Source organism: Manacus candei, unplaced genomic scaffold, assembly GCF_025592945.1.
Source record: "Manacus candei isolate 608988 ecotype Guabito, Panama unplaced genomic scaffold, ASM2559294v1 h1tg000153l, whole genome shotgun sequence".
In the NCBI taxonomy this organism is placed as follows: domain Eukaryota; kingdom Metazoa; phylum Chordata; class Aves; order Passeriformes; family Pipridae; genus Manacus; species Manacus candei.
The window spans coordinates 2,882,556-2,897,598 of NW_026138201.1; the positions used below are offsets into that span (position 1 = coordinate 2,882,556).

Genomic DNA, 15,043 nt, shown 5'->3' on the forward strand with positions numbered 1-15,043 from the left:
GTTTTGATCTCAAGCAGCTCTTGTGATGGCTGGGAGATGCTGTTTTACCTCTATCCTTTTTAAAAGGCCATGCCATGATGCATCCTAGCCAGCAGTGAGGATTCTACTTGCATCTACTTCAGTGGAAAGTATGTTTTCCCTGCTCTTTTCCTCTTGCCCTGACATATCAGAGACATTTCTTGATGATGTTTAACCCTTAGCCTTAGAAGGGAACTATGCATTGCATCCAGGAGACATTTAACATGCAGAGACTTGGAAAAGGTAAAACTACTCAACTACTCCCTTCTGAAGTGACTTTAGATCTTCTCTTTATGCACAGACCACAGGACCAGAATCAAAACATTCAGCTGAGCCTGTGAAAATTACCCCCCTGCCTTCAGTATCAATCACTGTGAAGCATATTCTCTTCATGAGGGTTCTCCTTGTGATAGAAAAACCAGAATGGGTTTGGCACTGAAAATAAACACTGCTTTTCCTGCCACTGGAATGAGACAAGGCAATGCAAAACAAACTGGGAAGACAGCCAGCTGAGCCCCTCCTGTTGGAACTGGGGAGAAGAGGAAGGGAATGGGAGGCATGGAGAAAGGTTTATGTTGCTACCACACTGCAGAAAGCAACTTCAGCTTTATTTATTTGTGACCACTTTGCAAAATCTGAGCTGCCCTGAGCTGGTGTTGCCAGAGTCTGTCTCTCTCTCTCTTCCAAACCTGGCTGTATTCCCATAGTCCCACTGGCCTCCTTGTAGAGACTGGGGTTTGTTTGAGGCTGCCTGGAGGGATCAGGGAGCTGAACTGGACAAGTCCAAACCTGAACTGGGTTATGGTGGGGTCAGGTGACTGTCAGCTCAAGACCAAATGCGGGATCTTGACAGCATCATCTTAAATTAAATGGTTTTAGTGCTGTACCATCAGATGTTTCAGTGGCACCTCTGAAGGTGTGTGTGTGTCTTGATTGCCTTCAAACAGCATTTTGCACAGACAACATCAGGTGCAATGAACCCAACTCCAAGTTTCATTTCCATATTTTTTTTCAAAAGGTTTGTATTTTTTACCTTAAATTCTCTGTGCCTTTGTGACTTAGGGCTCTACATTAATTTATTTTTACTGTGACCAGTGATTCCAAGTTGCTTTGGTGTTTCAAAAAGGAGAGTGTTTGCATTCACAAAATAAATGTGGATGTGCATGGGCATATGTGAGCTGGTACTCCTGGAAAATGAAGTGGCCTATAATTGGGTTATGGATCATAAAACACTAAAAAACCACAGCACTTCAGGATGATGAGCTGTACACGAAACACTCATTGTCAGTGCTGCCATTTCTCAGCTGATTCACGTAGAGGAGGAAGTGGTTTTGGCATGTAATCAATACCCTGAGTGAGAGAAGTAGAGTGAAGCTTGTTATAGCCAGCACGACCCCTTATTAGAAAGAAAATAACCTATTCTCATTCCTAAAGACAATCTAAAGGGCAGGGAATGCATATCCTGACACTGCAAATGATAAAAAGCCAATTTCTGGGATTGAAGTTCAGTGCTGAGGTGAGTGAAAAAGTTCCCCTGTGGTGGAGTTTTGACTGCTGGGGTCAAACCTGCATCACTGACTTGTGTTCTTTCCCAAATATTTCCCTAAAAATACAGGCTGCAGTCACTGGGCCTGTGTATTTTTAACTGCTGGTAAGGGCACCAGTGATCCGTGGCTTGCCTTTGAGTAAGAGGTGTAGCTGTTGTGTGTGGGTGGCCAGGAGGTACGTCAGCAAATACGATATTCTGATGCTGTCAAGGTACAAATCTCCTGAAACTCATGACCTTTGTTTTGTGTTTATTCTCATTTCCTTTGTTCTTTCCTGCTAGTTTGTTAACCCTCTGGGAAGTAAATCTCACTTCTGTCTGGCACCTGAGCAGCACCTAGAACAGGGGTAGTTGTGGCTCCTACAAACAAACCACAGCACCTCAAAAGGCTGTGAAATATCATGGCAGAGTCTGCAAGGCAGGGAATTGCAAACAGAATTTTGCATTTAGTTTGCAGTAAGGGGATTTAAGTTGCATAGTGGGGTGAGCTTTCTACCAATAGCACAGTCAAATACAAACAGGCTGTCTGGGAAGGCTGTGGATTTGTTGTCACTGAGAAACTCAGAGAATAGACGAGACAACCCCATCTTAGGACTCACTGGTAAAATGATTCTGCCCAGGCACTTTGTGATGAACTGTATGGCCTCTTAACATCCTCTTTGGGACTGTTTTTTTGTGTTTCTGTCGCCTTCCAAAGCTGACTCTGGACTTTAGCCCCTCACACATCCCACTCAGACTAGGGGGAAGTTCTATTGATTGAGCAAGTAGAACTTCTTGTAAAACCTATTGATTGAGCAAATCTCATCTACAATACATTCACACATTTTATGTTGGCCATTTTATGTCACACAAACATGCTTGTCAGTATTATTTTTCAGAATAGGCCCTAACTTACAGAATCATAGAATAGTTGGGGTTGGAAGACACCTTTAAAGTTCATCTAGTCCAACATCCCCTGCAATGAGCATCCTCAACCTCTATGGGAAGTTGTATTTCCATGGTGCAACTCTGAAGGGATGTAAACCAGGTGCATGATTACAGAGGCCATTAATTGCTGGCCCAAAATTTATCCAGCTACTCTGTTGCACATTCAGCACCAGAAACATGTGTATATTTGATTCCAGCACTACTACATAGTTGCTAGAGCTGCTTTCCTTCTTTTCTCTGTACTGCATGAGAAGAACTGTGCTAAAAACTACTTGAGGTACAGAACAAGCTGTAGAAAAGCCAGTCTGTTGGGGATCATGGAAATGCCTCACACAAGAGAGGTAACAGAGCCTTTGTTGAGGACTACAATGTGATCAGTGCCCAGGCCCAGGCACTACTGTTTGCAGAAGCATGTTTATGAAAGAGAAGAAAGTTCAAGGGATAATTGTAGGCAAAAGTAAAAGTTCAATATGTTATGTGGGGTGAGAGATGTTTGAAAGTGTCAGGAAAGAGTAGAATTCAGTGTAAAGACCACAGAAAGAGGTATTACTTTGGAAGTTCAGAGAACCATAGGATGGTACGACGCTATTTTTTATCAGCAATGGACAAGTCTGGGGCAAACACCAGGAAACAGAGATGAGCTGAGAAAGAGTTTTTTCCAGTTTTCAAGCTGGAAAAGAGATCTGACTATCTAAGTATAACAGAGCATACAACATAGCAGGGGCTCTACAGCTCTTCGGACAGGCAGGTCTGAATGGATCTTGCAGGACTTACCTTTCTGCAGTGACAGAATCACTGAAGGCCAAGGAGTCATCTGACCTTTTCTTCCACCCCCATGAACCTGGCAAAGAGGATTTTTGTCTTTGTCAAGAAGTTACACAGTTGGGCTAGAGAACAGGCTGAGCATTGCTCATGTGTTACACACGCTCTTGGCTGAGCACGTTTGTCACAGTCTCACCTCGAGCTGGGCAAGAAACACATATTGTGGCTGATGCCAACATTTTGTTGTGAACAGTGAGAGACAAAAAAACAAAAGGCAAGTTATGCTGAGAGACTGCATGATAAGAGAGTAGGTTTAGATTGGATATTAGGGGAAAAAATCCTCCCTGTGAGGGTGGGGAGGCCCTGGCACAGGTTGCCCAGAGAAGCTGTGGCTGCCCCTGGAAGTGTCCAAGGCCAGGTTAGATGGGGCTCTGAGCAACCTGGGCTAGTGGAAGGTGTCCCTGCCCATGGCAGGGGGTTGGAATGAGATGATCTTTAAGGTCTCTTCCAACTCAAACCATTCTGGGATTTTGTGATTTGTATGGAAGAACAAGTGTCTAGTCAAAAACACCCCTCTGATCGCATCAGCTCCACGGACTTTGGTGATGCTGCTGGATGACAGTACCAAGTTTCACTTTTACTTAACAGTTTTCCCACAAAACAGGGGGGAACAGCAATGTTGGCTCACTTCCACATTTTGGGTTTTAACCACAAAGAACTTGTGAGAGCACTTCTAACATTTTTTTTTCTAGGAGTGGTGTCATTTCCCCAAGTGCCTGGAGAAGTCTGAGGGGTTGTGCAGTCGGTAGGTACTGGACAGGCAGTAGTCCCAAAACAACACTCTATTTCCAGCTATTTACACAGCATTTGTTAAAATACAAATTGGGTTTGATAATTTAATACTAAAAAGAGGAGTTGGTTAAGGATCCTAATGACTAAATATTTTTTTTTCACAGAACCTAGGGCAGAGCAGGGAGTTAGCACAGAGACTCTTTAATACACCATAAGCTCAAGAGGCTTCAACACTTGTCTTCCTTTCAGAAGTGGTAAGAGCCATGAAATTTATAATTTCTGTATTCTCTTCAATAACTGTCACATAGAAATTAGGAGAGATCTGCTCCTGCATGGAATTTTGCTGTAAGTGGGAAAAGTAGGAAGGAACTGCTGATAAAAATGAGAAACATCCCAGGAACCTCAGTGGAGACACAGCAAGAAGCTATACCATGATTTTCCTCTCTGTTTTAAAAAATAAGTGCAGGAGAGCAGCGAGACTTCAAGGCATTGAAATTACAAGCAATTAATTGAACAGCTGCAGGTGAGATGTGAGAAAAAAAGTAAAAAGGGTGGAAAGCTGGAGCCTGATGCTTGATTAACACCTGGTTGCAGCTGGTTGTCCCTCTCAGCCTGGGAGCTGAGTGGCAACAATTGTACCTTATTAAAGGTGATTTTCCAGCCAATGGGAAATTGGCTTGGGTCATTTAAATACTGAAGTTCAGACAGCTACTCCTGCTGAGAGAACAGATAAAAAAGCTGTGTTATTTCTCTCAAAGAGTAACTGAAGTTATTTTTCCACATGCTAGTGTAAGTATAAGGGGCTTTGTTTTTTTTCTTTGTGTGATTTTTTTGTTTGTTTGTTTGTTTGCTTTTTCTGAGGCATTGCAAGTGACATCTAAATAAACATTGCAGATAAAAAGTCTAGTATCCTTTAGTGGAGTGTTACATTTATCTGCTTGAAGGTTCCTGTATATTCAGAGAACATACCTAACTCTAACTGCAATGCTTTTTGGAGTTTTTCTTTTTAAGGTAATCCATCTACTTTTTAAAGATAATGCACCTTTAATAACGTGTCTCTAATATAGGAGACTGCTTTGCTTTCCTGGCATTTATTTTTAAGGAGTAAATCTTTTAAAACTGACATAATTAAAAGCAATCTCTTCTCTATTTTTTTTTTCTGAGCTTCATACTATTGTGTTTTTTTTAAATATTTTTGTGAGTAAGGGCACATTCATGAAGATAAATGTTACTACTTGCAGAAACAACAATAGAAAAATACTTTTGGGTATCTTGCCTCTGCATATATAAAACCAAGTTGCTGCCATGCAGGCAGCTTGTAATAAACCAATTTAAGTAGAACACTGAGTATTTATGTCCATTGTAATCTAGATTAATAAATACTTACATATGATTTTATTCCTTGCTTCACAAGATTATACAAGTGGCAATTCTTGTGTTATGTGCCAGTGAATCATGTTGCTGTTTTGGGGAAAGGAATTAGTTTTTCTACCTTAAAGAAAAGCAGGGATCTAACTTCTTGGGAAGGGGAGGTTTCTTTGTTTCATTTCTTGATGCAGAGTTTGAGTAAAAAGACCCAGTTCAGTGAAATCTATATCCTTGTGGAGGCAAGTTGGTATTTGTACTGTGCAGGGACAAGGGGTTTGGTGTTCTCCTTCTGCAGAAAACCACATTAGTCCCTCTCACACTCACACACCTCTCCATGAGCTTTAGTTACAAAGCTGGAGTTTAATGTTCCTCTGCCTGTAACAGAAGGCTGGGCTGTGATGGTGCTGCTCTGACAGGCTGGCTATGAGTAAAACCCTACCTTGGACTCTCTGAGGATGGTTTCTGTTGGTTAGGGACGTGAGACAGTTAACATACACTGAACTCTTCACTGCTTCCCCGATTCTTACTTTAAAAGAAGTGTTGTGTTTTGTTTTCTGTGGGATTTTTCTGTTTGCTTGTGTTTTTTGTTCTTAAACATTATGTACAATCTCATGGAGAAGCAATACTTTCAGAGCTGAGGAGCTGAAAATGTTAGGGTGGGAGAAAATATTTAGCTGCAACACTGGGTGCAAAATATCACTTGAAATCTGATTCTTGGGAGATTCAGCTAGCTTCATTTGGGATGTTATTATTATTTAACAACATCTCAATGTCACAGGTAAGCTCCAATAGTATTGCTTGTTTTCCTTTAATTTCTTTCCAGTGACAAAGATTTGGTTAAAAGCTCTGTTCCAGGCCAGTTGGGTTACACTGACTGGTGGATGGCCTTTCTCAGTGCTGGTGTTTCAGGATGGGGGGTTTTTCTGGAGGGGATAAGAAGCTCTGAGTGAATTTTGCTGTGGGACAGTGTCCAATGAAAGCTCCCACATGCTCAGTTCAGGGAAGGTGGTCGTAATTCTCCAGGGTAGACATGGAAACCTCACTTGAAACGTAGCAATGCACCTATTTATATAAAAACTGTGGTCATACATTGATGAGGACATCTAAAGATGAGCAGATGGAAGTCAAAGTTCATTACCTGCAGTGTTGATTGATATAAATATTAAACAACTATTGACATCAAATATGAAATTATAACTGTTGCTCTAAAATTAATTCCCAGCAAAACTAGTGTCTGAAGTAGTGAAAATCTGATTGTTAATCTGGGCTTTTTTTTGTGGGAAAATGGTAATGTTTTTCTCTATGTAACACTTCTCATTCTAGTATCAAATTTTTAATTCAAGAAATCATAAACCTGTATCTTTCCAATTTTGTGTGTGGTAATCCATAGGATACAACGTTCATGTTGTCCTTGGGAGGTCTTTAAAAGCTCAAGTCCAGGAACACCCAGTTTTAACTTTCAGTCATCTGAAAAATGCACCTCCCATGCCTTGGTCACACACATACTTATAGCAAATGCCTTTTTAAATGTTGCCTGGGAGAACAGATAATAAAAATACAAATAGGATGAAGTGGCTCTGCAGGGTATGCTTTTTGGGTAATTCCCTGTGGGGTAGCATTGATAGCTCTTGGTGTGGCTAATTAGTAGAAGAAACACTGGGTTTTGATTTTTTTGTTTCTTGTAGGTTCACAGAAAGGGTGAAAATCTTATTGGTCTCACTTTTCCTGCCTCCCCACAGCCCCCCCTCAGTTTGGGATAAATTGGTCTGAGTAACATTGCTTGGTGCTTCCTTTAATCCAAAGAGTGAGCTGCTAAATTGCAGGGAGTTCTTTAGTTTAGATTTTCATTCTCTGCTCCCATAATTATGGTATTTAAGAATAAGCATTGAGATTTCAGAAGTATTTCTGCCTCTATTTCCCAAGTTTTCCAAATCCACATCCACTTCGGGTTCTCTGGATGACTAAACATCGTGACAGAAGGTTTCTGTCACAGCTGGATTTTCAAACCACTTGATAAGAAAGCCGCAGTTTGTCTGCTGCATGGATAAACTGGCACAAAGAACACGTTTATGTTGATTGTCCTGACTCTTCTCTCTTGTCCCTATTCTTTTCCAGATACTTTGCAAGAGAGGAGAATTGATAATGTCTTCAGACCCGGGGGCTAAGAGACGGCACCACAACCCAGTGGACAGCATATGCAGGAAGATCAGGTCCATCCAGATGAGGGACCAAGTCTCCAACCCTGCTTTGCAGATCCCAAAGTTTCGGTCCAGGAACTTCGACAATCCACAGTGCAACGTCAAAAAAAACCTGGAAGAAATACTGAAAGGCAGGACTTCCAGAAGTCATGACAGTGCCAGTCCAGCTTCAGTCAGTCCCAGCAATGACAGTATTTTCTATTCAAACTCGTCCCCTTGTCTCGGGCCTGTCTCTGACTCCTCTGCTGAAAATGCCACCTTTACAGTCATTAAAAGGAATGAGAGCTCCAGCAACCCCTGGATGCCAGGATGTCCCATGGAGAACCGTTCTCCATACTGTTTTGGATCCCAGGAGGCCAATACTCAGAACAGGCTGTGTGCTTTATGGAAGGCTGAATCTAAAGATGGGCGTCGTAAACAGAACTATCTCACATCAACTCCAAGTTTCTATTTCTTCAAGTCTGATAAAAAGCCAGACAGTGCTGTGATCCAACCTCCTGTGCCAAAGGCATTTCCTTTGAGTGAAAGAGGTAAAAATCCTGGAAAAAAAACCACCCCAAAGCTCCCAATTCAAAATCCTAGGCATCTGAACGTTCGACCTACATAGATGACATTTATTTACTATTTAAACTAGTAACAATACATTTTAGTGTCGCTTAAATCTAATAGGACCACAAGTAGAGCTGAATAAAGTCTTAAATTTTCTCTAAAAAAATATTAATGTGAATGTAAAAAGTGAGGAAGTAATAAGTCAAGTCAAACTTTTTTCCAAATATCCTGATTAATTTTCACAATTAAGAGATTTGGCTACTAATGTAGACTGCCTTTAGTATAAAAAGATGCGTGAGTTTGGGTGTTGCTCTTGGTTTGGGGAGTTTGTATTTATTTATTTTTATAGGGATTGTTTTATTAATAAATTAATTTAACTATAATGATTTACCTACAGTATATCTGGAGTGGGAGGGGAAAAAAATGCATGTGTAGAACTAGATGCATAAACCTGTTCTCAAAACAGAGGATCTTGGTGTTATTTGTTAGTAAAAGCTCTGTTTTTATTGAGGGAAGGGGGCGAGGGGACTGGTTTTGTTTTAATCATCTGAAAACAATATCAAAATTTAAGAAGATATCATTCAAGCAGTGGTATTTCATGTGTGATGTTGCTGTTAAAAACATAATATTGTAGTTAGAAGCTGTGGTTCATGAAAACAAATAAAAATGGACAATAACAGACTGATTTTATCATAGGAGGGAGGCAGACACTGGAGTTCAAAGCCGACGATGTGAGCTTGATCTCTGAGGAAGACCTACTGACCACAATCTTCTGGGCATGTGACATAGAGCATACAGGTTTGCCAGGGCCTTTTCATTGCTCTCTTTTTTTCTCTCGGATTTTCAAGTTTCAGATCCTGTTGTGGCTCCTGAAACACGTCAGTCCCTGCTGTGCTGAGACTCCCTTAGTGAGGTGCTTATGAGTGGCAGATGCAGAATAAATCCATAAATGTTTGTGCCTCTTCTGCACAGTGCCTGACTCCTTCCCTGCTGATCTTTGCAGGATTTTAGTGCAGGGGAAGTAGAGGATCAACATTCTTCTAGCAGGCACCCTTATTGGAAAGGACTGTTTCTTTCTTTTAGCATTTTTCCTGCTAGAAAAGAACTTTCAGGAACTTCAGAGCAAGAGAGAATTCCTCCCAGTTGCACCTAAACATGTCTAAAAGTGGGAGTATCATAGAATATAATATGGCTTGGGTTGGAAGGGACCTTAAAGATCATCCAGTTCCAACCCTCTGCCATGGGCAGGGACACCTTCCACTAGACCAGGTTTCTCAGAGCCTCATCCAACCTGGCCTTGAGTAGTAAATAGAGAAAGGAGTAGTCTGGCAGAATAATATAATGGCAGTCACAGGGCTTGATAAGAGACCTGAAAGCAATAGCACAGCAAATGTGTCAACTCTTGCTCCTCTTAAACTGAAGGCCACAAAACTGGTAAACTTGATTCTCACACTTCTGTATTAGAAAAAAAACAAACCCAAACAAACCCCCACCACTAATGAAAGAAAAAAACCCCAAACAAACACACACACAAAACCAAAAAAAAACCACCCCAACCAAAAGCTCTAAACTCATTTTTTCCAGGTCACAGTACAACTGCAGGGATCAATTGCTTGCCTACAGCTCTTGAGGGCAATTGCATCCAGTGCACTTCGGTAGCGTGGCCTTGTACAGGTTTTTATAATTAATCTGGCACTTGACATGGGTTTCTGTTTTAGGAAAAGTGGCAGTTTCCAAGATAATGGATTATTTGAGGCACACAACTAGTCGGGGATCAGAAGACAGTGGTCTTGAAGAGCTGTGCAACATGCTGGACCCAGACCAGAAGGATGTGTCCATGGACCTGGAAACGTATCATGCGGTCATGGGAGAGTGGATCGAAGACTGCAGGAGAAAATGGTAATGGCTTTTTAATAAATCTACCTCACAAGTCTCCTGTGAAAACTGGAGAGTATAAAGTTCCTCTGTGGCTTCTAGAAAGAAGATGGTATTGGGACACAGTGTCCATAACGTGGGATTTGGCTGAAATTTCATAGGTATTACAAAGTTGGTAAGGAATCCAATGTCATGCTGATTTTGATACTTCTTTGTTGCAGGGAAGATAATGCCACTGAAGAATCATCAGCAAGCATGGAAGACCTGGAATTGCAAGCACCTAAAATCATCCCTGAAGGTGCAGACTGTTTTATTCTGTTTCTGTTCAGGGAAAACTCCCCTTTCTTGCTCTATAACCAAAATCCTCACCTCTTTCAGCCAAAAAGACACATGTCCAGATGAATGTTACATCAGGAAGCCTGGAGGCCTTTGGGGGTGATGTGTCTAGAGGAGACATGTAAGTCCATTTAAGCAATTCTTTCTCAGAATGTAGTGCTCCTGGCTTTGAATTACTCGACAGAAATCCCTGGAGCCACTGTTCCCAAGCACTGTGCTGGTGGAGTTCCTAATGCTGACCTCAGTCTGCAGTGGCTCTTGGTGCTGTCACCTTCTTCCTCACAGCTTCTACTCAGACTTGAAAACACACTGGTGGTTTTTCCTACTGATATCTTGGTGCTTCTCTGTCCATTTGCCTTTTCAATTCCCTGTGGGCAGGGATTTGCCATGTGTTTCCCTGTTTAAACAGATTCCTTCCCTCCACCAAATTCTTAGATGTACAGCAATAAGAAGACATTAAGTCCTCAAAATCTGGTCCTTTGGTTTTGTTTGGGGTTGTTTTTCTTGTGGTAGAGAGTTTGTTGGGTATTTTTGGTAGTTACACCTGTTAACAAGTACCAGAAGTTTCATTTGCAGTTTATGCATAATCTGAAATTCAAGATCTACTTTCTGATGCTTCCCTGTAATTTCTCAGGATCTCAAAAGGGTGATCCTCATTCAAATTTTGGTTGAGAGTATAAGTGGGGAATGGCTTAGGAGAAAAGAAAGGATCCAGGAAACTGTGGAGCTAATACAAAAGTATTAGTAGTGACCTAAGAGGTGATTAGTAAAAGCTTAAGACACTCTAAAATAGATATCCAGATGTGGCACTTGTCTGGTGGCATATTTCAGTTGCAGGCAGCATAAAAAAAAGTGCTTAAAGCCAAAAGAGTTCTTGGTGTCTATAAAATTGGAGAACTGACCTGAAGATATTCTGCCATCTCCGTGCAAAGCAGATGACTGGACAGTGCAGCACTGCAAGTCCTCTGTGGGCTCTCCTCTCCCCTCTAATCAGTGCAACACAGCATCAGGATTTTTAAAAAGCATAAATTGGATCAAATCACCTTTCTCAATCTTTCCTGGCTTTGTTGCTGGAACAGGGAGACCTCTGACGTGATAAGCTGTGTTGCTGACCTGCAGTACAAAATCCATAAGCTTCAGGAAGAGCACAACAAGCTGAAGCTCTCACTGGAAGCTGCAGATGAGTCCAACAACAAGCTGCTGGCAGATAATGAGCATTTACATCAACAACTTAAAAGGTGGGAGACCCTGAGGGCACCAGGTCTAAGCTGTGATGGCCATGGGCAGGGTTATGTTCTTCCAAATGGTCCAGCCTTGCTTTAACACTTTTCTCCTCCCCAGTGCTTCATAACAGCAGTTTACTTGACTTTCTGTAGTATCTGTGGGGTTTAACCCTCTTGCCTGGTTGTTCTGCCCTGTTCCTCCTTATATATACCTTCTTTCATTGTTATAAAATCAGTCATTCATCTCAGAGCCTGGCTCTTGCAGGGTGAGGGTGCACACAGGCAAAATCTTCGGGTAAAGCAAACTAAAACAAGCAAAACAACAACAAAAAGGCTTAATATTACCAAGAGAACAGTTAAGCACTGGAAGGCTTCCAATCCTAGATCACATACTCGTTGCCAAGCAGAGGGAAAATGAGTGTGTGAGAGCTATTTTGCTACTCCTTTGAGGAACTGAGGTGAGTTGTCTGCCTTTTTTAGTATTTCTGTAGCCTGGGGACATATCAGTGCCATGAGTACAAGCCTTTTCCATAGCGCTCCTCTGACCTAATTAATTAAAATGTGATAGTTTGGTCAGCTGCCAAACCATTCCCAGTATTTTCTAGGGAGATTAAGGCAAGAATCCTGCAGGGTTGCTGGCATGGGACACATGCCCTTATGCTGGACCACCTGCTCTGGGATGCTCTGTGTGATACAGCCAGCCTGGAAAAGGGCTGTATAAATATACACAGTTTTGGGGTATCAGATCAGGATAAAAAAATGATGTGGAGCTCATCCTGGAAAAGTTGACTGAAATGGTTCTTGCAGCTGCTAACTATGAAGTATTAACACTCGTAGTATTAATAACTCAGCATAAGGATGAGTTTATGTGCTCAGGTAGCACAATATATTTAACTGTAACAAGCTAAATTGTTAGCATACCTTTGTCTACATCCACCTGTCTTGGATGCTGTGTTTGCCTTGGGTTTCATCCCTTGCTGGGATGCAAGGTGGTGATAAACTGTGGGTGAGTCCATGAACTTGCTGGACAAAAAGGCTTAAACTTGGTAGTTGCTCACCTGTTAAGTGTCTGTGCCAGAAAATAAGTTGCTGGTGGCTTCTGAAAATACTGTATTTCGAGCCTATCTAATGACCAGCATTAACTGGCTGAATTTCTCTGGTTTTACCTCCCCCTGTGCAGCACCCAGCACTATGTGTTGAAAGCCAAATCACTGGAAGAAGAACTGGAAGAAGTAAGGAACAATCTGAACCTGTCAGAAGAGAAGAGAGAGCAGGCTCTCTGGCAGAACAAACAACTTGTAGGTGCTCTTATTTCTTGGCTTACCTTGTCCAGCACCTCACACCTTGCTGTGATAGTGGCACGTCCCCTCAGGCTGCTAAACTCAGAGCAATTTTAACTGTGCCAGTGGGTACAGAGGCCTTTTAAGGGTGTTTGAAATGTGATTTATTAGTGTTTATGGAAATTTCTTTACACTATTTTCAGTTACAATAAAGAAAATTATTAAAAGGGCCTGTCTTACATACAATTATGCTTAAAGGCAGCAACTCTTTTGCTGCCATCAATGAGCAACTTCTGTTTTGAAGTTGGTGAACCAGTAGGGACAGGAGACTCAGTTCAGGTATCCAAAAAAAAAGAGGAATTTTCCAAAGCACCCCTAGGTTATTGTCAATGTCCATAGGGACTGGGAGATAGGACAAGTGTTCCATGCCAAGCAGGAACATGGGGAGTTTTGGGGTTATCCTGCTGTAGTGTGTATATACTGTAGTGTGTATATATACTACTGTAGTGTCTATATACTGTAGTGTGTATATATATAGTGTCCTTTGTTTTGCTTTAATTTGAGATTTCATGCATAATTTACCTTTTGAGAAGGAGGTGGGGTGGGAGAGAAAAATATTACTGGAATTTTGTAGTTGAAGCTGTGCTGTTTTACCCCTTTGCACATGGGATAGGCTCTGGATGTGTTTGTGGTCAGCTGCTTTTTGTCTTAGTTGGGCTTTGACTGTTGAACTTGACACAACTCTTGTTTTTCTCTTTTTCTATTTTTTTTTTTTTTTTTTTTTTAATAAACCTGATCAGGAAAAAGAGAATCAGTCTCTCAACATCAAAGTTACTTCTCTCCAGGAAGAGGTAAGAAAATAAATCATGGTTTTACATGGTCTTGCCTGGCTAAAATTTTGCCATTAGGAAATAAAACATTTAAAGCCTGGCATGCTAAGTAGGTTATCAACGTATCCAACGTTTTACAAGGATGACTTGTCATAAAACTTTATATCTTGAAGTTGCACTGTCCTTCAGATTTTCCATTTTGTGGGTAAGTAAGGATATAAGGTTAGGGAAACATGGGGGCAGGGAGAAGCAGCTTTCCCCCTTCCCTTTTTTTCGAAGCTTTATAGGTAATTCCATATATTTCTAGTTAATGCAGCTAAATACACTGAAACAATCTCTATCCAAAACCTTTTAATTTCATATTCACTTCTGTTTCCCTCCTTTAAGCCCTGTATAGAGCTGTAACACTGAAAATATGCAGTGGCTGGGGGTCTCCATTCACAGATGGATCCACTGACACTGGCCAAGGACCTACAGGAGGCTTGAAGGGAATATGCTGCTAAAGGAGCTGCATCTTTAGGCTTGGGTTTTGTCTGTTTTTCAGAGGACAGCTGTTCATTCTTACTTTATTTACTTCATTAAAGCAAATATTTTATAAACCAGTTTAAACTGTTTAAACACCTGCTTACATCCTGTATTTCAGACTATTCAGCATGAAACAAAGAGGTTAAATACTGCATAGTAATGAAAAGCACCTCCAGATTAATCTTTCTGAAAAGCTCCTAAGTCTAAATAGCTGTTAAACAGCATCTTTCCAAAAATAATTGCTGCAGGCCTGAAAGTTTTTCTTTAGTTTTTCTAGGCCTGCTAATGCTTATAAATAACACTTTGGGGTTTTCTCTTTGACCTGTGCTCTGGAGAAATAGGGGGGAAAAGGGATCAGAGGCAGTTTTGGTGGGGCAAGCACATACAATGTGCTGTACCACATAAATGCTGGTGGTGTCTGAGAGTAGGCAGCAGCTTGGGGGTGGAGATGTCATTTTTTTTGCCTGGATTCTTCAAGGAGAAGCTGTCAATCCATTCAACTGTGCCTAAACACTCTGCATCTTGCCTTAGAATATTAGGAGTAGCATGGACACTGATGGACTACAAAAGAAGATTCTGGAACTGTCTAAAAGTGCAGCAGAACTTCAAGTAAGCATTTCAGCTCCAGGAGGAATAAAAAGATATGAAATAGTTTACTTGGGTCTGGTTGAGGGGGATATTTCTACTTCTGGAAGGCAGACAGTCCTGAAACTGTCTATATAAAGGGACTGCAGTGCAATCATAGCTTGGACAGTGTGACAGCTTTGACTGAGAAAGTTGCTGTCTGGAGGCAAAAGACTGTTTCATTTGTTCC

At 41.3% G+C, this 15,043-nt stretch overlaps 1 protein-coding gene across 1 annotated transcript in view; it reads left to right on the forward strand.

Moving 5' to 3' along the window:
• The first annotated feature begins 7,555 nt into the window (after nt 1-7,555).
• The window catches only part of IRAG2 (inositol 1,4,5-triphosphate receptor associated 2), a 37,256-nt gene continuing 29,768 nt past the window's right edge, over nt 7,556-15,043 (forward strand). The window contains exons 1-9 of the mRNA XM_051772397.1: nt 7,556-8,141; nt 8,857-8,958; nt 9,879-10,059; nt 10,257-10,333; nt 10,414-10,492; nt 11,451-11,609; nt 12,775-12,892; nt 13,675-13,725; nt 14,761-14,838. Of these exons, the coding sequence (XP_051628357.1) occupies nt 7,556-8,141; nt 8,857-8,958; nt 9,879-10,059; nt 10,257-10,333; nt 10,414-10,492; nt 11,451-11,609; nt 12,775-12,892; nt 13,675-13,725; nt 14,761-14,838 (1,431 nt within the window). The remainder of the gene's footprint in view (nt 8,142-8,856; nt 8,959-9,878; nt 10,060-10,256; nt 10,334-10,413; nt 10,493-11,450; nt 11,610-12,774; nt 12,893-13,674; nt 13,726-14,760; nt 14,839-15,043) is intronic.